Genomic DNA, 23172 nt, shown 5'->3' with positions numbered 1-23172 from the left:
GGGATGATTATGTGCGAGAGGATTGCTGGACTCGGTTACGGCTTCCTCCACCACCAAGTCCATGCTTCCGAAAACAAAACAATATAACTAATCCCATACCCGACTTGGAATGGTAACCGGACGAGAGGCCGTGGTTCGCCATATGGATACGCCGTCTTATCGGCTTTCCTCTCCCCCGGGATAAATATGTAAATCCTAATTGGCAGTTTAAAAATGTGTTAATAATTGGGCTACTTACGGTTTTTTTGTTGGGAATGACAGTTTTCTAAATTTTAACAATGACTCAATAAATCTCATTGATTTTAACAAGCCGTTTTATGCCCTTAATAATTCGTCATTTCGTGTGTTTTATGACAGTATGATGCTGATCAGAAATAAGCAATAGTGCTCTGGTCCGTATAAAGTGTTTTTCTTCAACATTTTGTAGTAAAAGCGATAGGGCGGTGGGTCGAGGATGGGAAGGTTGAGGGAGGTGGAGCAGTTGGCCGAGGCGAGGGAGAGGGCAGTGGGTCGAGAATAAGAAAGTGGAGGGAGATAGGCCAGTGGGTCGAAGATTTGAGTTGGGATGACTGTATAACTTAACTAGCTCCAAAGTCTAAACCAGAGATCGGCAAACTTTTGTCGTTCGCGGGCCAAAATTAAAGGTTGCAAGTCTTTGGCGGGCCGCACGTATTTTAGAAAGTTAAAAACCAAAGGAATGGCCAATAAATCACATTTCACCCAGAAATTTCAAGCAGTGCGCGAAGACTGATCATTTGAATATTTTCAGCGTCATTAAACCATTTGCGCTCAGCATTAACTTTTTTACGTTCTGTTGCCATTTCTCTAATTATAATCAATTATAAGCTCATTAAACGAGTGATTGTGAATTATATACTTGTTAGGTTATGGTATAATTCAGTTTCTCAAAACAAATTTTGTAACGTAAAAAATATATTCGTCAATAAAGCTAGCTGTTTTGTTAATATAATTTAGTGAAGCGTCCGTAGTTTTCCGACCCATGATTTAAACCTTTCAATGAAAGTTTGATCATTTTACTGTGTCGGCCGATATTCGTCCCATCACTGCATCTAGAAATCACTGATACATTTATGCATAGACCGAATTCGATATGAAGGTATCAAATATAATTGGCTTCATAACTGCAAACTCTCCCTTAACAACGAAACATTGCGATAATCCTAAGTGCTGGAAGAGCAACTCAAAAATACGATTTCAACCCATTCATTGCTAGTAGACGGTTTAACAAGTATTTCATGGTTGCCGTAGTATATTAGTCAACTCAAAAGCGAGCAATGATAAAATACTAATTAAATTGAATTGATATATATGACAAGACATTTAAATTCTCGGGTCGGCCATGGATTGAGCAATGAGTGTTGCTCGGGAATTTTTTTATTCTGAACCCCCTCACTTTTAGAAAACCATGGCTGCTGCGCCCTTAGTTATAGATAATGTTATATTTGAATCACTACCACATTTCGACACCACCATCGTCAAAATTTATTAGTGACGTTAATGCGCCCTCACAGATACAAAATTAACCAAGTCGGTTTTTAAGTGAACGAATAGCCCGCGGAGCCCTGAGGCTCCGTACGGAGCACTTATAGCAGTGGGGATCAACGCCCGACAAAAGACTCATCTTCTCACCCTCATTGGATAGAAATACATCACTCAAACCATACATATAAGCGGAATAACAGCAAATAATGTATAAAGATTGGTTTCACGTGTATCTTACAGCAAAGCATCCAAAATTCATTAAAAAAAAGTGTGAAAAGTTGAATAGATTACTAAAGTTTAACACCAGTGCTCATGCAAAAAATAACCAGAATTCAATTGAATTCGCAATTTAGGAATACGCTCGCCACCGCATCTCTGATCACCCTGGTAGTTTCACAGGTTCCAATCCCATGCGGGGATAGTTATATGTAATCGTACGATGTTGCACCTTGCAATCCCTCCCTGCCAGATGATTCCTATCCTAAAAACTACCGACATTGGTAGGCATATTTGCGTTTTAACTTGAAAGAAATCTTCATTAATGGTCAGGGTTGTCTGATTGTTGTCTGAATGGTGTTGTCTGATTGTTTCAAATGACTGTCAAATGATGATTAGTGTTTGATTTCTTTTCAGGAAAAGGGAGAGATAACCCATTTCCAGCTGCTTATAGAAGTCATCAATATTTGAATATTCGCCATCTACAGAGAGGAAAAGAATAGTTAGAAAAAGGGGGATTTTAAAGAAAGGCAAAAGGCAGGACCATTTCAACAAATTATGTTAACTTGTATGCGTTGCAATATCACTTTGCAGTTGTTAGCATAAACATTTAATGTGTCTTTCGACTAGACCTACAACACTTTAAAAGCCGCCTATACCCATTTTCATTAGAACCATAACACTGTAAAATATTTGATAGAAATTACCCCTAAGGCATCATATCTTCCATTTAAAAGGGCTGTGGAGGCAGATACATTTTTTACTCTAAATTATGGAATGTTACTTCCAGGTTATCTTATCCTTGCTTATAGATGAAATCTATTGATCTATCTATTATTCTGAAATCTTGATGTTAGTGACTCCAACTGACCCATGCATGGCTTGCATGCCACACTGAAAATTCTCTTGTGTACCGATAAGATTAAGCAGTTGGAGCCTTCAGCAATCTGAGCACGATGGCTTCATGTGAAACACGTAATATGCATTTATAAGCAAAAATATCCCATCCTGAGCAGCACCGATCCACAACCTCTTGCCTATGAAATCAGAGCATTAGACAAATTGGTGTACTGTGGACATTCACAAATCTTGCGAATCAAGCGTGCCTTTTGACTAAAGAGAATTTAGCATTGAAATGGTCAATGGTCACATTTTTGATGTGCTTTATTTTCCAAATATAATTTATAATACTGTAAAGTGTGTGATACATTTGGTACCATGAATACCATTTGCAAATTAGCTTGGGTTACACACCTCTCGAATGAAAGTTTAGACTCTTAAGTCATATCTCATAATATTCTTTAAACAAAAGGTTGCGGCTAGCCGACTACCCATCGGAATTTTCTTTTAGATCACAAAGTCGCCATATTCCGCCTCGCCAAGTTTCATTGGCCACTGTATTTGGTTGTAGTATCGGTGTCCAAATTTAGACTGAAATCTTCACTACCAGACCCCCCGAAACAAAACAAATTTTCTTGATAGGGTCGTATTAAAGTTGCTTTCGTTCAAGCACAATGGACACTTATCTCCACCAATCCACAGTAATCACAAGTTACTTTGTCATTACGTTAATTAAGCATCAATAAATTGATACTGGGGATGTATTATCAAGTCACGCAAGCTGAGGTCTTGTGCCACTGTGATCTTGTTGCAACCTCTACTTTGCCATCCACTTATTCTATGGTCACACCCATATCTGTAAGATAAAGGATACATAGGCTTACCATAAATCTGAAACAAAAAACCGGGACGGAGCGATTTGGCAAACATTCGGTCGATTGCCAGTCTTGATAATATTGGAACGTCTACCATGCTATTGCGGGTATAAACGGCTGTAAATCTCTACTGATCATTGAATTAGAAAAAACACAAAAAATTAGTTTGTATTATTCATTGACCAAAAGTATTTGTCCGCAGATGGAACCTTTCTCAAAAATTCTTGTTTTGATTTTGTCATAAAACTGATAACAAGAGACATCACCATTAAATTTGCAGGTTACGGAGTGGTTTTATATTTTCTTCTGGCATTCTGCACCTGCTTTCGGACCAACATCTTTTAACAGGGGAAAAAATCCTTTCAACAGATGCCGATGTTCCGAAAAACAAAATCAACCAATTTGCTGCAAATTCGAAATGCTAATATTTCTGTTAGAAAAAACGTTAAACATCTCTGTCCACTTAATTTCAACCGGCAAAGTAAGTCAAATTGCATTTGAACCATGCTCAGATAAATATCTCTTTATCAGTAATCGTCGAAAAGTGCATCGCTATTCAAAACCTGATCAGCTAACCAAACATATCATTTATCAATTTTGCAGACCAAACACTTCAATCCAGTTTATTTCACTCTTCAAATTTGTCCATATGTGTGGCCTGGCACCATTGTAGGCTTCATCGCGCAGCTCTATATACGATAGACATTTCTCGTAAAAATCGCAAACATTCTTTTTAAATACAAATTTTTTCCCTGCAAATTTAGCTTCACCTCTGACAGAATATTTGCAACATCTACGGCAGGGATCGGCAACCTTTTGTCGCCCGCGGGCCAAAATTAAGGGTTGCGAGTCATTGACGGGCCGCACATATTTTTGGAAAGTTGAAACTGAACGGATGATACTTTTTATATTAAAAATCAAGCAGTGATAAATCTCTCGAATAGAATATAGATTTATTTCCTCATTGCATCTCAAAAAATTCCATTTGAATATTTTCAGCGCCATTGAACCCTTTGCACTTAGCATCAACTTTTCTGCGTTTTGTTGCCATTCGAGCTTGGTGTAAATCATCATTAAATTCAGAGGAGAACAGCGGAGCAATGCACCAACTCTCATTTATTTCTGGCTAAACGTGCAAAATCAGCGAATCCGCTTATCAGACAGCGGACATCAGAAATTCTAACTGTGTATATTTACAAGTTATGGCAAAATTGGTCAGTCGAGTCGATGCCTCAATGTTTTGTGCTTCCTGCTTTGGATATGATCGTTGACATCTGAACGTCCGCCCTGACTAATAGAAAAACAGATCTGCAATGCGTACAGTGTACCTTTCCTCCTTCAGTTTGCTTCAAATAAGGAAAATCTTTCTTCAACTCATCAGAAAACTTGTACTTTCTTTTTGGCATTTCGACAACTTAACGACATTGCAGTTACCGCCAGAAAACACATTAAAACATATACCAATTTTGACATAACAATAAAGCGATTTCTCTCTCTGAACTAGCAAAGTGTGTCGCAAAACAGTGGTAAATGGGCTGTCACCGTTAAAAAAAAATTTGTAATAATAATGAATTTGAATTTTTTACCCATGAAAACCGTGCTGACAAACCGGGACATTTGAGTCAACCGGCCGGGACGCCGGGACAGCTTGTCAAATCCGGGACTGTCCCGGCTAAACCGGGACGTATGGTAAGCCTAAGGATACAGATTCATTCGATATCATGATCCTGCACTAGCTTTGTAATAATTGTAGAGTTTTCATAAAATCTAACGATCAAGTGGTGTGAAATTTATGTCCATATCCCACCACAAACACTAGTCGTAAATGAATTTGATTCCAGGTAGCATATATCTTTTTTACGAATGACAATAAAAAGACATTTTGGGACAGTTGTAAGCACCTTTAGGATAGGATTTATCTGTTGACTTGATGGTGGAGGAAGCCGTAACCGACCAGCGGTTACGTAAACCACCCTGCGGCGGCGAGGAGCCCAGAAAACTTCTTTCAAAATGTTTTCTTCAATTAACCGGTTGCCATTTAAAAGTACCGATATCTAATTTTAGCCTAGCCTAATCTATCTCAGATTTTTCGGGACCTTTTTCACCATCACTATCACGCCAGCTAAATGCTAGCCAAATATCAAACTAGTGTTCCCTAATTTCACATTAACGTGTTTCCATGTCAAAAACAATTGGGGCACAACACAAACACGCTTCGGGGGATAAATTTATAGAATATAGATTCTGATTTGGAAACACAGAGCTATGCTCAAATATGTGGAAACGGGAGGCAAAACGAAATATTTTATCACGAATACCGGTACCTTTATCGGGGTGCCGTGATATCCTGTTCGGTGAAGTTACCGTACCTCTCTGAACTAGAAATATATATATATCTATCTGTGAGTTCCCCCCGCAGACATTCCGAATTTTTGAATGCGACGATCGCTGTTGCCAGAACATAGATTTCGTTTGAGCGATGCGGGAGACGACGAAAAAGTCTTCCGCAGAAAATAAACTGATGCTTTATATGTAGCTAGATTAATCGGTCAAATATGGAATAATTGAATGAGGGCTCATAACAAAACTTCACCAGACAATATGAAATATACGCATTCGCAAAACAACAAGGACGGCATTATTCAGAAATGAAGCTCTTGATGCCAAATTCGTGATAAGGATTCACGCGTTCATTCACATTCTAACTTTGCACGCAGGCCAGCTCATTAAAATATGCCAAAAAAGATGCCAGTTCTCAACCAAATATGAATTTTTCTCACAAATACGTCCCCCGTTTTTGAGGGAATACCAGTAAAAGTACTTATAACATGAAGTAAACACAACAAATTTAACAAAGTTAGGATGAGTGCAAGATATATCTATGCTCGTTTAAACCTGCCCTTATCGTCAATTTATAAAAATTGACAGTGAGACATATTTCGTCCCAAAAAATAAGTGCATTGCATTTTCTAGTAAAATAAATGCTATTTAAAATGATTACTTTGTATTAGTAATTTGATTTTTTTTTGCCATAAAGGCATTACAATGCGTTTAGTATTTGAGCATATCCTTGGGTCGCGTTGATTTACAGAATTTATTTATAAATAAAACACCAACCTACCATGTATATCGATTCTTCAATAGGATTAAAATATTTCAACTCTTTTATAATAGAATCGGTGCATGAAGATGAGATTAGTTCTCAAATAATACTTTGCGTAAATATGGCAAACTGATAAAAACTGCAAAACAAGGTACAAATTAAACTTTAAGTTAATGAACCGCTATTGTGATTTGAGTTATATCTTGAGTCGCCTGTTGATTCAATCCGTAACCTATTTATTTCAAGAGTGTTCCTGTGAACTAACACAAATGTATTTCAATTGGCCTGACTTTGGCTAAACGAAACGTATCAAAAATCCATTTGTGTTTGTGCGATTGCACGAATTTATCAATACTTGGTATAATAACGTGCCCTCAACTTGCAAAGTACCATCGTACTATCGTGCATGGGCTAACACAAAAGACTGAGAAAGTTTTTGTATTTTTTTCTATTGATTATGCATTTGTTTTACGTGTGAAGATGCCCCGTCTGAGTTATCGGAAGCAAACGCAATTCGCAAAATGCAATATATTTACAACACGACGCGAACGTTTACAGAATGTTTTGACTGTCTTAAGATAGAGTCGAAAAACTGCAATGAAATATGGAGAAATTATCTGAAATATGTGCGTGTAGAATTACAAGAATATTTACAGCAATTCAATACAAATCTTTTTTAGAAAGGTATAGGATGAATTTCCATGGGGTCAAAGGTCGGGGAAATATCTATTAGACGTTATTTGCGTGATGTGATGTAAAAAGATTTACTAATTAAGATGTAACAAAACATAAATCAATCACTAGTTTAACCAGAGAAACTGGACTTTTTGTACCATAATTTTATTTTAATAACAACCGGAACGCAAATGCAATAAAGTGTCCAACAAGTTGAGGGCACGTTATTGGACACTTTAGTGGACATAATGATCGTTTCAATATTATGTTGTTGTTATTTTTCTTATTTTTGGACACGTAGTGGACATAGCGATCGTTTTTGGACACGAAATGGACATAACGATCGTTTCAATATTATGTTGTTGTTGTTGTTGTTCTTTGACACGTTTTTAAAAAGTCGCTTTTCTCTTTGATTACTGGATCAATTGCTTTGAAATTTTCAGTGGTTGAAGATGAAATTTTTCTCCAGAAGGGTATTACTTTTATTTATTTCAAATATTTCTGTTAGCTCTGTGAGATTTGTTTTTGTTTGCAATGACGTCACTAAACGTCTGCGGAAATCGGACGCCATTTTATGTCCAACGGACCATCTTGCAATTTCAATTCACGCTGTCACAAGACAGGAACTCTTAAAGATAGAGAAGTTCTGGTACCGTAACACAGCGCGGTGACACTGAACCAACTCGTAGCTGTCAAAAGCTTGAAAATCCATACAAATATGAGAAATAAAAAGATGAAACTTGGCAGGTGGGTAGAGTTGTGTTTCTTTTAACCATATTTGAAGGTTTCGCGTTTCTACATTTGAAGGAGGGGTAATAGGGGTGTGTGCATTTCCCATACGTCAATAATATCTTTGTCAACCAATTTGCGACCAGTATGTTTTCGTCTGTTTGATTGCTGTGATGTGGTGCTTTGTTTATAATTTAACGAGTTTTGTTCGAAATAACCGTGTTCTTAAAATATATGACTGTCAGAAATGCAATTAGAAGCCCAATGTTTTCACGCTGTCACAAGACAGGAACTTCTAAAGATAGAGTAGTTCTGGTACCGTAACACAGCGCGCGGTGACACTGAACTAACTCGTAGCTGTCAAAAGCTTGAAAATCCATACAAATATAAGAGATAAAAAGATGAAACTTGGCAGGTGGGTAGAGTTGGGTTTCTTTTAACCTTCTGTGATTTACCATTTTCCCCTGGGATAAATATGCAAATCCTATCCTAGTACGTCGATAATATCTTTGTCAACCAATTTGAGACCACCGTGTTTTGTTTGTTTGATTGCTGTATGGCTGCGTATGCAATAGTCTCAACGCAGCAGAAACGATGTTCAAGGCTTGAAATCCGTGGTCGCACACTGGTCGCAAATACGTCTTCCGAGTGCCGTACTTTGGGGGTTTGTATAGCTTCAACCCTTGGTCGTAGAAAGTTAATTCGAGGTTTAGCGTGTAGAATAAATGCCACGGTAAAAAAATTAACGGGTTAGAAATATTGGTTTTTGTTTTAGAGCGGTTTGAATGAAATCGTCCACAGACTTGCTACACCTCCCTCGGTCGAATTGTCCATTAGCCCTAAACGGCTATGACAGTCACTGTACCGAAATTTGTACCCCGATTTGAGTTGATGACATTCAAAATTTCGCTGTTCTAAAATTTACTCCCGGGAACACTTATTATTAAACTTATTTCAAGCGGTTGCGTGATCGAGCCGTACGGAACGCGTACGGGACCTCTGTGAATTACGCTCTCATCTTTTGTTACAGTTCTGATGTAAACAACATAAATCATTACCACAGGACATGGAAGAGCTATGACAGCTCCTGTACCGTTATTTGTACCCAAGTACTAGTAACTCAGTTACTATAGCCATGTAGCTGTTTCACTGTTCAGATTCGTGCGAGATACCGTACCGAAGACGTATTATACCCTATGGTTTTCGGTGAAGTGATGATAATATATTTCGTTTTATTCTAAGTGTCCATATATTTGAGCATAGCTCTTTTGGTTTACCAAGTATTAATAAATTCGTGCAAGTGTCCAAATTATCAAAATATTGCAAAAAAGCACCTCGAATGAGCTATAAACCATAAAAGGCAGGTATATATGAATTCTCTTATATGAAGGGTTTCCATATCGTGCTTATTTTTGAGTTGCGTGCTTATTTTGTCTTAGAAACATGAATGACACGTTCATATTTGCGTACAAAGCTTCCATGGAAACAAGGGACGATGTATATCATTATACGCGACGCGTATTCGCGCTTCGTTGTGTTATTATCGTGACATATCGATTAACTACGTTCCACCGTAACCTCATGCCTCGGATTCGCTCACGCTCAGCGCGAACTGTTTCTGTTAGCGGTAGGGTTTGCGGTATTTCCAGGCAAACTGTGAGACAGTTGAAATAGTTGGTGTTAGTTTTTATGGATACTGTTTTGGGGATAAACTATAATTTAGACAATGAGTGAACACGAGCACAAAGTCGAGTTGAGCTCACTGCTGCTATTGTGATAGCGATATCAACCTAGAGGTCACGGGGAAAACAGCAATTAGTGCCCACAATACTACATAAAACATAAGAATTTCGCAAAAATCCTTGCGGGAAACCAAAGTATGATGACTTCAGCAGTGTGTCCCCCTTCTAGAGGCGTTTAGCACTTATGGCCCCTTGTTTACCAATTCTCATTCAATAGTGTTACTTTGATTGGTAGATTCCTAATCTCATTGTGCTCAGACAATTTATGTTCAACAAAGTGAAAACACCCTGTGAAATAACTTTATCGAGCAATTAAACTAGGGAAAACGAGAATTAAAAAAAAATAAAATGTAAAATCCGTTTTGCGCCTGGCATGGTGGCCCCCTCCAACTGCTCTGTGGCCCTCTTCGTGAGCCACGGGCCTCCGGTTGGGAACTACCGCTTTACAGGTTGCGTGTGGCTGTGACTTCGTGCCTTTCCATGGAATTCTTGTTCGAAGCGACTTCTAATAAACGAAAACTTGAGTGGATAAAAAATTGAGAGAGCGGAAGAGACTATTGGATGAGACTATTCAATCTCATTTTTATACTGCGTTTCTGCCGTTGTTGAGTAGGCCACACCCCAAAATACCCTTTTGACATCCGTGCTTATTTTTGGCTATATAGGTAGATGGTAACCCTGCTTATATGCTAAGTCGCAAACCACAGTGTCTTGCCGAAATAGAATCATGATTGACAGTATCTAACTTTACAAGAAGATGAGACAGATAAACTGAAAAATACGCATACGGATCTACCAGTGCAAAGGCATAGAGCGGGTGTGTAACAAAAGGATGAAAACTGAAAAATATGCTACAATTTAAATTTTATATAAGCGACGGACAAACTTATCGGGTTAAGGTTATGTATATGCTAAATTGCAAACCGCAGTATATCTGCCTTGCCGAAATAGAATCATGATCGACAGTATAACTTTGCATGAAGATGAGATTAGTTCTCAAAGAATACTTCGCGTAAATATGGCAAACTGAAAAATAAGGTGAAAATGAAACTTCCAGTTAATGAACCTCTATTGTGATTTGAGTTATATCTTAAATCGCCTGCTGATTCAATCCATAATCTATTTATTTCAAGAGTGTTCCTGTAAACTAACACAGATATATTTCTGTAACGTTTCGTCTCACCGAGGTCTGACTTCTTCAGACAAGCATATTTCGATCAATTGACCTGACTTCGGCTAAACGAAAGGTATCAAAAATCCATTTGTGTTTGTGCGATTGCGCGAATTTATTAATACTTGGTATAATAACGTGCCATTAACTTGCAAAGTATCATCGTACTATCGTGCATGGGCTAACACAAAAACTGAGAAAGTTCTTGTATTCTTTTCTATTGATTATACATTCGTTTTACGTGTAAAAGTGCCCCGTCTTAGTTATCGGAAGCAATCGTACACAAATTATGAAAATATTGCAGAAAAGCACCTCGAGTGAGCTACAAACCATAAAAGGCAGACCCGAATTCTCTTATATGGTAAGTCGCAAACCACAGTGCCTTGCCGAAATAGAATCACGATCGACAATATATAACTTTACATAAAGATGAGACAGGTTCTCAAGTAATACTTCACGTAAATATGCAAAAAGATAAAAACTGGAAAATACGCATACGGAATTACCAGTGCAAAGGCAGAGGTGTGAAACATTTTGTCAGTGGGCCATGTAACCAATTTCAGACTTCTAACAGCGACACACAAACAATGGCAGTAAAGGCAAGAGAAGGGAATGCGGACTACAGTAATAGGTGCCCCGGGCAAAGCGACAAAAAAGATTTAACTCAACGACAAGGGAAAAAGAAAACATGTATTTTTATCCATGTGTGCGCCTTTTCAAACACAAACTGTTGGATTAGAATTTTATGCTGGATGAAAACATATGCGTGTTGATAGGGGCCACGCTAGATTGCTTGTCGGGCCGGGTCAAGGCCCGCGGGCCGTCTCTGCACAACCCTGGCATAGAGCAAGAAAATTTAAATACTCTTGCCAACCCTACCTATAGTATGTATAGTTACTATTTATATCATGACAAATAAAATTATATGCGACTGTATATCAGTATTATTGTAATACAAATAAACTATTCGAATTATACTGAGTACAACATGCACGTAACACTAGCTAAGGGTTCATTGGAGATTTAACAAATAGCAAAAACAGAGTTTTTATCCATGGAGAGAGAGAGAGAGAAATAAAGGAATTCAATATAGGAAAATGAAGGAATATAATAAAAAAGGTTTGGGAAACAATACGCTCGAACTTTTCGGGTTTGATACATTGTAAACTATTGTATACTCTTATACATTGTGTACTCCTGGGTTTACAGTATATCCGGATGAGAAGTAGGCTACTGGGTGCAAACTCAATCGAGCTGCTCCCATCTAAAAAATAATTTGCTCTATATCAATCGTAACATTTTTCTAATCTGTCTCTTATTATTTTTGTAAAAGAGCATTAACTAAAAATTTATATCAAGAATTACGGGCTGTTACTTACTAACAATGGAAAACGAAGCTTCGCTGGCTTTAGGAAAGTGCAATAACGTATTTGATGAAAACAATGGCGGCGAAGCATTAATGGACGCGTATAATGCATGAGCCGGAAAATACGATCCCGATATGAAAGTTCTAAATTATAGCGCGCCAATGCAAACTGTGCGAATTGCGCTAAAATATTTAGGTTGCGATGAATCCATCAAAATACTAGATGTTGCTTGTGGTACTGGACTAGTTGGGTCATTGTTACGAAACAACGCCTTCAAGGGCCTACTTCATGGAATTGACGGCAGTCAAGAAATGCTTAAAATTGCACGGAGAAAAGAGACATACGATGAATTATTTACTCAATTTTTATCGCCTGGGAAGCCAATTATGACAAGTCGTGGTTTGAAATATGATGCAATACTATGTGCTGGAGGGATAACCAAGAACCATCTGGATCCTGAGCTTTTGATAAATTTCTTGGAAGTTTTGACAACAGGGGGAATAATGGTGTTTGCTTTAACTAAAGGTACATACAACGTGGAAGTGGAAAAAGCCGTTGATAAGGTCTTAAAATCTCTCATTATTTCTGGAGAAATTGAAGAACTTGAACTATTCGTAAATGGAAATACATTCGAAGTTGGTGAAGATGCTGTACCAGAGAATTTTAGGAAGGAAGATTCGTCTTCAAATTTCAACTCTTGTATTTATTGTTACCAGAAAAAATGAGTAACACTCGCACAGTAGGCATACTTGCATATGTGCCAGTATTCGGTACAAAAGGATTATGTTGCGTTGTTTCATGTTCGTGCATTGCTATTAAGTAAATTATATAGAATTAATGTCTAACATGCGTATATGTGAGGCCGATGTTCTTGTTAGGATGCATTGGTGAAATAAGTCGCGATAGCGCTATTTATTTTTCCAAGCTCCCGGGTCCGATATTTCAATCCAAATATCTGCTTTTCGGAATTCATAGGATCACATTTTTCTGAAATGTTTCAGATATCGTCATTTGACTTTCGTATAGTTCAGGGGTGGCCAACACGTCGATCGCCACGTCTCGAGCAGTTGATCGCGTCTAAGGTTGAGTGAATTTTATTGAATTACCCCCCAAAATTGCCTCGAACCAGTTGTGTGTTTTACAACAGGAAGAATACAGTAGGCTGCCATGCATGCGCAAAAAACACATACAGTATTTGAGTCTGGGCAAACCCGATAAAGCATATTATTACGTAACAAATGCAAGTTTTTCCGCTCCCAAAGTTTAAAAATGAAGTGCCGGATATCGCGTGTCTAGACTGACAAACGATCCTACAATAACTTCCGCACTATGCGAAAATTATTGTCTCACGCCAAGAGTGGTGTGACAAATTTTATTCGCAATGGTAGCAGTGGTGTTCTAATTCTAAGCAAGCGAAGAATAGCGTAAAAGGAAAAAGTAATGCACAATAGATTAGTTAACTTTTTAGAACAAAAGAATTTTTTCTACCACCAACAATTTGGTTTTCCTCTGAACCACCACATAACAGATTGCCAACTCAGATCAGTCAATTCCTAGTACAACCTACAAATAACTCTCCTATGGTTCATTCGCAAATATTCAAGTTTCATATCCGCCATGTTAATATGGGCGTTGGTAAAATGATAAGGTCCGATCCCGAAATTCAGTATTTTCTTCCGGGAACATGACCTTCATGATAGTTAATCGCCTCGCCGCCGCAGAGTGGTTTACGTAAGCGCTGGTCAGTTATGGCTTCCTCCACCATCAAATCCATGCTTCCGAAAACAAATAACTGGCTAAGTTATCCCATACCCGACATGGATCGGTAACGGGACGAGAGGCCGTGGTTCACCATGCGATTAAGCCGTCTAATCGGCTTTCCATTCCCCCAGAATAGATATGTAAATGCCATTCTATATTATCCATTTAATTAGGGTTACCCTATTTTGTGCTCAAAGCAGGAAGTCCACAAAGACCTTAGCAATGATTTCTTCAACTCTAAATTTACAGATTTTACATTTAAAACCTACCCGACTGTTTTCATTGACCAAATTGTAGCAATTATCCGCTAACAAACAAAAACCACGCATCCACCTTCTGTAAGTATCGGTACGCTGCACAGCAACAACAGTATCGAGAACATGCTAATTGGTGTCGTTCGTGTATTAAGCTGACTGGCTTAACGCAAAAGCCGGACTTTTGGCTGACCCGTCGGGACGGAGACGTTGAAAAGTGGGACTGTCCCACCTAAAACGGGACGTATGTAGGATAAACTAAATGCTCCTTTAAACTGTAACAATAATAGTGGCAAATCTAAGAGGCATTGGATGTTTATTCTATACCAGCGTTTCCCAACCTTTTTTGGTCGTGGACTATTTTCTCACCGGCGAAACCCTTTGCGGACTCAAGGTGCGTTTATTGCAACCGTATACTCTGTGTAAACAGGCAATAAAACCGAACACAACAGAATTTTACGACGAGAATTTAAGATGTATTCCTATTTTAACCTAATTGTGTTCATGATAATTCGCGGTTGCGTCGAATTACGACAAGATGAAAGCATTACTTCTCTAAAATACAATGGCAATCTGTGAACATAATAATGTGAAAATATATTGCCCGATTATACTTAGATTATTACCCATTTTTTGCGATCTTGCGAATTTGTTATCGCAGTTAGAAAAATCCTACTATCTACTATGAATTTTTAGAAAGTACAACTTGATTTAGTACTTAATAAAATATATTCAAAGTATATCAGTAAATTAAAAAATACATATTCATCGCCATGGTTTATAATTAATTTTATTGTGATCATTTTAATCTGACAATTGCACCTGCATACTATTGCACCTATGTAATTTTTTTGTGTTTTACGGATATTTGAACCCATACTAACCCTAATCCATGGGTTTTAGCACCCGCATATAGATTGAACCCGCGGATATACTCGGATTAAGCGCAAACGACCTATTGCATCACCTGTTACCAAATTTTCAAATAGGAAATTGCTATTCTAATAGTTGAATATTCGAATATATGCCCAGATATACTCAGTAACCAGTAATTATTGACTCGATTAATGTTATGTGACTAAACTTGTTTTTTTATGTAAATTCTAACGTAAATCGCAACGTGGCTGAATTTCTGGCTCGTTGCGGACTCATTCAAACGCTCCGCGGACTCTGGTTGGGAAACACTGTTCTATACACATACTAACAAATATTACTGGATTTGAATAGCAAATTGTGGGACCCATGGATTGTTAATTATGATTCCATATTTGGCCATCATGATGAATCGCCTCACAAATGACAACCTAAAAAATTCAGGCTCTGCTAAGCCATGATGCCCACAATCATTCATAAAAAGTCCAAAAAATATTACATGAAAAGTATATTGTAGCGGAATTAATCGACTCATTATCAACACTTAAAACAGCACCTCATATGAAACAAGATCATCCTCAACATTTACCAACGAAACCATTTATTTTTTTTTAGGCAACAGTATTGGTAATTACTGAAAAAGCAAAAATCAGGACTAAAAAGCTGAAAGTTTGTATAATTATTCAAAGTTGAAGTAGCTTGTCTCTCCATTATCCATATTGCACTCATATCCACACAACCCTGGATTGTAATACAGCTGAGACCCCCATTGATTTAAACCAATGTCCAAAGCACAAACACATGGCTAGTTTTACTAAAGCCATGTTTCTTTTTGCCATTTAATTTGATACCATGATTAGTTTGGCAATCGTCACTAGACTAAAAGTCATTACCAAACTGTTGAATGTAACATTTCATTTTGTTTTCAAATATTATACAGTGATCCACTCCATAACGCAGTAATTTTCTATACATGATTCATTTAATCTTGCTGCATAATATTTCTCCATGTTTTCTTTGTTGAAAATAATCTATGACTATTTGTACCCACAGACATGTGACACGGAATCATCCATCAGCCAGTATAATGCCCAATATTCTGACCGTGGTATGTGTCCATGAACGTGGATCCGTTCATCCCATTTTAAAGTTCTTAAAATCGTACAACAGAAAAAGTGTGCCAGGCTAGGCGTCATCTGCAATATATCACAATGCTTTCTCAAGGTTGATGCGGTCGATATTGGGATTGCTGCTGTATTTGTTGTTGATGATACGACTGAGAATCTTGTACTCCAACCTGGAAAACATGGAAATTTTTACATGGAAATGGAAATGTGGGACTAAACTAATTAGGGCTAAGTATTACATAAAGAGCAATCCTTCTCTAGATCTCCGATATTTATTGTTAAAGGTCTCATGGGGTTAGTAGTTTCTTACATACTAATGAACAAATCAGGTCAGGTAAATTAGAATTTATATATATATTAAAGGTGATATTGTTATGAAGAGCATATTATATAAGTAGATCTATTTATCAATTGATTACATTTTAAAAATATCAAAACAAAATTATCAAAATATCAATATTAAAGAAATTTAGTTCAATGGGATAATATTTTAAAATAGTTGTCATTATAAATTGCCAAATGTGTATAAAATATTGATTGATAGATGAACCAAAGTAGATCAATTGATCCCATTGCAAAAGAAAATCCGTCTATATGCCTAGTATACCCAAATTGCATATTATCATACTTAAATGGCTCGGTGGCGTAGCGCATCGTGCTAAGCGTTAGGAATACGCTTGCCCACGCACCTCTGATTGCTCTGCGGGGCATCGCAGGTGCGACTCCCATGTGGGGACAGTTACGTGCGAGAGGATTGCTGGTTCATGTAACCGCTGGTCGGTTATGGCGAAAACAAATAACTAATCACATACCCAACATGGACTGGTAACCGGCCACGTTCTCCACAGGCTTAAGCCGTCTCATAGGCTTTCCTCTCCCCGGGATAAATATGTAAACCCTATCCTATATTCAATCAACAAACCTGCTGCATCTGTACAGTTTCATGCTGAGACACGTCTGCAATATGAGCGATATGATGATCTTGAATTGTAGCAGCGTTGGTCACACTTGGATGGGATATATGATGGTTATTAGTGGGTTGTACTTGTGATTGACTGATCTGAGTTGGCAATCTGTTATGTGGTGGTTCAAGTGATTTCTGATTGTTCAGCCTATGATGTTGTTGAAGTTGTGGTGATATAGGCGTTTTGAGCTGCAGATAAATGCAACATGAGTGAGAATTGAAATATGCAGGTAATTCTCGTCAAAAAATATACAATTATGCGTCGACTAGTTATGTAGTAACAGTTGAAAACTGTGTTCCTTGCATAGCATAGATATACAATTTCATTTTCGTTTGGTTTCAAAATTGTTATAGTAAAAATTTATCTAAAAAGTATAATCGTGTCCGGAAATTTCGCCGCATCGGAAAATTCAGCACATGAAAAATCGCTGCAAGACCATTTTGCTGTAAAACAAGTATTTGTGATAAAAACAGTTAGGTTTATTTAGGGTATGCTCTTAATTTATCACAAATACTTGTTTTACAGCTAAATGCTCTTGCGGCGATTTTTCCTATGTGGTGAGATTTCCTACGGCATAATTTCCTGTGGCCAAGTATAATATATGTTGGCCATTTGGTACCCATTCATGACAAATTGACAATACTGGCTTATTAATTACTCAGTAAAATTCCAGAATGTAGCTTCCAAAGTTTCAGAATGTATTTACAATAGCAAATTACTCAGTTTCATCTATCACAGGCAATGAATCACATACCTGCGTTGAGTTTCTTCTAGGAGTCGATGTCGGCGGTACACTCTGCACTGTTCCATCTTCTAAAGTCTCTACTTCTATGACACGAGGTTTATCTATTATGCGAGCTGTTCGATCACCTACAGAAGCAAGTAATAGAATTTTAATTCATTTGTATATATCTTTCACTCACGCTTACGGATCCAAACAATGTACTCCATCCACTGGCATAACAATGTGGATTATGTTAGATAAATGGGCCAGTCAGTAAAAGTATCATCAAATGAAATATACATACCTTTCTCAACAACGCCAATAATCCAAGCCTGATGCCCCTCAACTCTTTTTATTTCAACACAATATTTAGCAGCATCTTCCCTTGGCATACAGATTAGCAAACCGCCTAATAAAACACATCAATACAATTTTGACATTCAAACAATGGAAATACCAGTAACTAGTTTGAAAAAAAAAGTTTATTTAAACTTGTTAATTGAAACTTGCAAATATTTATGGCAGTCAAGGAATTCAGTTGGAATAAATGGCTGCTCATTTCTCAATTTGGCATAGAAACAATCATTAGCACACTGAAAAATACAGTGAATATTAGGTTTCTAAATACACAGTTGCTACTTGAAGTTATGGCAATGGTTGACCAGAGAAGGCAAATAACTTTAAACATATTAAAAGTCCTGTCGGTCTAACTGTAGCAGTGTCATGAAGATTTTTCCTCATGTCACTCATGAAAGTCAGAATTACCAACACTGTTTACTTTCAACAGTTGCACGGGCAATGATCCAGGTTTCCATATCATACCATCTTATTTTTAACAATTCAAAAACATACCTGATGTTTCTGCAGATGTGCCTTGTAATAATCCAAACATATTCCCACATGCTCTGGCAATAGATGCCATTTTGTTGATACATGGTAGATTATGAATGATGAAATTGACTTCATTTCGTTGTTGTTTGACAAGGTTTTTAGCATGGCCGAGTATTCCAAAGCCTGTTACATCAGTTGCACCGTGACTGCCATACTGATGCATGAGCTGAGCAGCTGTAAATAATTTGAAAATTATCAATCAATCTCAATTGAACGTTTTGCTTTTTTTTATCAAGCGTTTTGATGCCATCACTGCAAACAAGGTTCTATAGGCCTACAGGCGGCAAGGAATATATCCAGTTCAGCATCACTCAGTCATATTAATTTGCCTCAAAAAATGTAATAGTATCTGCATAATAATCCAACGGTATAACAGAGACTGGATAAATGTTCAAGATCTTACTGGCCTAAGACACAGATGTGAGACATGCACCCCAACAAGTACAACTGCAGTTTAGGACTGCTGCGTTATAGTAGGACAACAAACATGAAATATACAAATAAAATTCCAGTACAAAGAGGTACGGCACAACGACGATATGTAACCTGCGATGCTAACATAGTTATGCACAACGCTTTACTACCGATGGTGATCTTGATTACAAATAGTAGGATGAGATTAAGATCACATCTGGTTTTTCCGCTTACAAAATTATGCACTAATTGTGACATAACAAAACATAAAATCATTAGGTGGCATCATTAATAAAGAGCATTATTGTTTTAAAGACTGCAAGACAAGTTTGCATAACATTTTCCATATTATAGAATAATAGTTTTTGAAAAATTACTTACCGGTTCTATTAAGTCGAGACATAATAAACATTGCATCTTGATATGCCTTTTCAATGTCTTCTTCTGTAACTATAAGTTTTATTCTGTTCCATTTATCTTGCACTTGTTCCAACCATTGATGAGCATTGCACGCAACTTGTGTACCAAGTGGTTTTGTCAATACCAGAACATCACCAGGAACTGCATTGTCTGGCCTGATAAATGGTAAAAACAATACCAATGATATGAACAAAACTTAACCAAAATTGAAATAAGGAATAGTCAATAATCTACAAGAATGTGAGCACAGTAGCCCACTAGCGTTAGAATCAGCTAGGATGACATCGCAGATTGAAATCTCTGGTTCAAATCCCATGCCCTACAACTCACACGGGGTAGGCCATGTCAAACTAGGAAGATTCTGGTTATTCCAAAAAAAATAGCCCCTTACATACTAGTGGCCACTTGCGCATAACCTTCTTCGGAGCGAACGACACATGAATATCATATAAAATAAATACTAAATAGCAAAATGAATAACAGAACAAATGTATAACTAAAAAGTCAATTTTGCTATCGTAAGAACAGTTGGATAAATGATAACAATACAAAACTTACATTATGTATTCGTTAGGTTGACAAACAGCAGTTGCTACACCACCAATAAGACACCATGGATTTAAGACAGTTTGGCCTCCAGTTACAGATGTTCCAGCTTCTTCCGCACAATCCTTTAAATATAAAATTTAAAAATTCACAATTCCGTGACTGACTGTGACGAAATCCGCAAGTATTCGAAGACTTACCCTGAAACCACGGATGATGAGAGGGACAATAGTATCTCTCTCCTTTTCTGAAAACTTTGAACTAACACCGAGCAGCATTAACATATTGTCGCATTCAATTGCACCCATGGCGTACATATCGCTCAACACATTGGCACATGCAATTTTGCCCTGTAAAAATGAAAACATACAGTCACTGTAAATCACGGTCCTCATCATATCTATCTAAAAACAAAATTAGCTGGATGTGACGTGATATAGGCTGTACTAGAGGCATTCCATGCTCGAAATAAAGGAAAAAAGTTTCAACTATTAAATTTGATCACTTATGATATTCCCTCTGTTGTTAAGTTGACAATAATATTTTCTTTTAACAGTTGAACAAAACGTTTGAAGTGAATTATTATGCTGCAACTTACCATCATGTACGGATCATCGACTAATGGATAGAAAAAATCAGTAGTTTGTAGAAGCGATAAACCTCCAAACCTTAGTGGTATCACACAAGTATCCATGCCAATTCCTGCCAAATACAAGCATATTCAAAAACAAAAATGATAACTTACCTAATTTCTAAATGGAATACCAAATGGCAATTAAAACAAGTAAATGCTAATACCAAGAAAATTAATGTAATGCGGATAGTTAGAAACCTATCAGATACAGGACTGAAAGTAACGAAAATGAGAGAAACAGGAATAAGAACGGAAACAACTTGGGTGTCCAATAAAGCTTGATTCAAAAGAAATGTGCTTCGCTTTTCAGGATCATAAAATTTCATTCATTCAATTCATTTGTAATTCAAAATCATGGTAATTTTAATTCTCAATGAAATTACCATGATTTTTGGGATATTTAGAAAACATTAGTTAAAAGTTACCCAGACGAGGCATAATCATTCCTCCCATAAACTGCTCTTCTTTGTATTGTGATTGCCCCAAGTCTTCAAGTAATTTATGCAAAACATCATTGGGCACTTTGCAACCTCCGCCATGAAGACCTACAAATATAATAGTTTAGCTATTAGAGAATAGACATTGAAATCTACGGATTCTAATTTATTTCAAACAGACCGATATCTCCTGCTTTGAATTGCATAAAATTCCATAGCATTTTACTGATTTGATACTCGGTTTCGATGTTGACTTAAAATTGATCAACACAATGGAAGTTTACTTACTAGTATATTTTGTTAATCTGAAGTTTTTGTCCAACCCTTGAAGAACTGGATCAAACTTTGATCGCAAAGCCATGGGGTGAATATAGACAATTGTCTATGCTTTGCGATGGATAGAGAGCTGCTGAAAAAAAAAATGTTAAATATTAGAATTTTGTTCAAAAAGATGTGTAGAAGCATCAAAAAGAGAAACTTGAAACTTTTAAGAATTTGCATGAAGCTCAGGATTCACGTCATGAGCATGTGTCTTGCGACATTTAACTATACAATCATTGAATAGCAGTCATCCTTATTAGGGGATTATTCTAACTTGTCATATTTCATTGATTAACAGCATTTGAGTCTGATCAGTTTAAAGCCAGTAAGGAACAAATATTCCTTGCGAATTTGTGGAAACCTGGCTGTGAATATCATGAATATCCAATTGTGAATTACCTAACAAATGGATTTGTCAATCAACACACAACTACAATATTAGAACAAGGCATCGTAAATTGTTGTGAATATGGTGAATAATAATGACGTCTAGTGTCTGTACATTCTTGATTTTGGTGGAGTAGGTTCACATTGACTTATAATAGTGCTTTTGACCAGCGAACTGTACTGTATGACTATGGTACCAGACCCCGCAAAAGTGGGGTACGGTATGACAGTACGAGGGGACGGGCGAAGAAACATCTGGGCCGACTGATTAGCGCAGCAAAAAGTTTGTAAACCGAAATTACAGAAATAAGATTATTTGAAAATGGTCATGCAAGACGCTGGACTGTCACCAGCGCTCCCAGAAAAAACCCAACTTACAGACTTACCTTGAATACTTGAAATGTACGCATGCGCTAGTAATACCGGTATTAATTTGGTAGATTTCAGGATTTGGTGGTGCCGTGGTGTGGCAGTTGAGTTTCATGGTCATGTCAGCATGCTGGCATGTGTCTAGCGTTCAACGATACAGACTATAAAAACCCTGCGCACCCCCAACCTTGCCTGGTGACTTCCGCATTGCGACCATTATCAGCATACGGTATTATCCAACACAGACTTATGGGCCGTCCATAACGAGGTCCAGAAATCCATGCCAAACGACAGACGGATAAATTAAAGCGTCGGAGCTGTCAGAGCGTTAATTATATTCACTCCAAACAGCAGTCTCCGAATGTGGCCTGCGCTGCCAAACAAACCGACATTACAAACCAATGTTAACCATGCTTAACCCTAAAACAGCAGACACACTTACTTTTTAACAAATGGTGATCCCGTTGAACACCGAGTACCGCTTGAATTTATTTGGGTGCAAATATTCCAGCCAGGACCTTCCTTCGTCGAAAATGGAAAGGCCTCCTCACGTGCGCTTTTTCAACCCACAATGCATTTCCTAGCTCTTTAACCAATCATATTGCTCATAGAGGTTGGAACGTGATCTACACTATCCTAGGGTTTGTTCATCGTCTGGTATGGAGGGGGACGGTAGTGTTTTGATATTAGCTGTTCTAGCAGATTTACACAAAATCGAACTATACGAGGTTTTATGCATCGAAGAGTACTGATCTATGCGCCATATATGTTCAGTTAATCACGATTTATATTATGATGCTAACAAGTTTACTAAATTTAATAGTATAT

The 23172-nt window shown here is 37.4% G+C and overlaps 2 protein-coding genes across 2 annotated transcripts; one reads left to right on the top strand and one right to left on the bottom strand.

Annotated features, from left to right (window-relative positions):
- Positions 1 to 12125: 12125 nt before the first annotated feature.
- LOC120339422 (methyltransferase-like protein 27) lies at positions 12126 to 13244 on the top strand. Its single transcript, XM_039407546.2, has one exon. The coding sequence runs from the start codon at positions 12356 to 12358 to the stop codon at positions 12944 to 12946; it is 591 nt and encodes a 196-aa protein (XP_039263480.2). The 5' UTR covers positions 12126 to 12355; the 3' UTR covers positions 12947 to 13244.
- Positions 13245 to 15602: 2358 nt separating this feature from the next.
- On the bottom strand, positions 15603 to 22932 carry LOC120339636 (selenide, water dikinase 1-like). Its single transcript, XM_078116158.1, has 12 exons — positions 22787 to 22932; positions 21556 to 21676; positions 21256 to 21375; positions 20795 to 20898; positions 20397 to 20546; positions 20209 to 20321; positions 19612 to 19805; positions 18778 to 18990; positions 18230 to 18334; positions 17956 to 18071; positions 17159 to 17389; positions 15603 to 16406 (listed from the first exon to the last, which is right to left on the bottom strand). Exons 2-12 carry the CDS (start codon positions 21626 to 21628, stop codon positions 16329 to 16331), a joined length of 1497 nt encoding a protein of 498 aa, XP_077972284.1. The 5' UTR covers positions 21629 to 21676; positions 22787 to 22932; the 3' UTR covers positions 15603 to 16328.
- Between the last annotated feature and the right edge of the window lie 240 nt (positions 22933 to 23172).

Source organism: Styela clava, chromosome 9 (assembly GCF_964204865.1).
Source record: "Styela clava chromosome 9, kaStyClav1.hap1.2, whole genome shotgun sequence".
Classification (NCBI taxonomy): domain Eukaryota; kingdom Metazoa; phylum Chordata; class Ascidiacea; order Stolidobranchia; family Styelidae; genus Styela; species Styela clava.
This window is presented reverse-complemented; position numbering and strand designations above follow the sequence as displayed.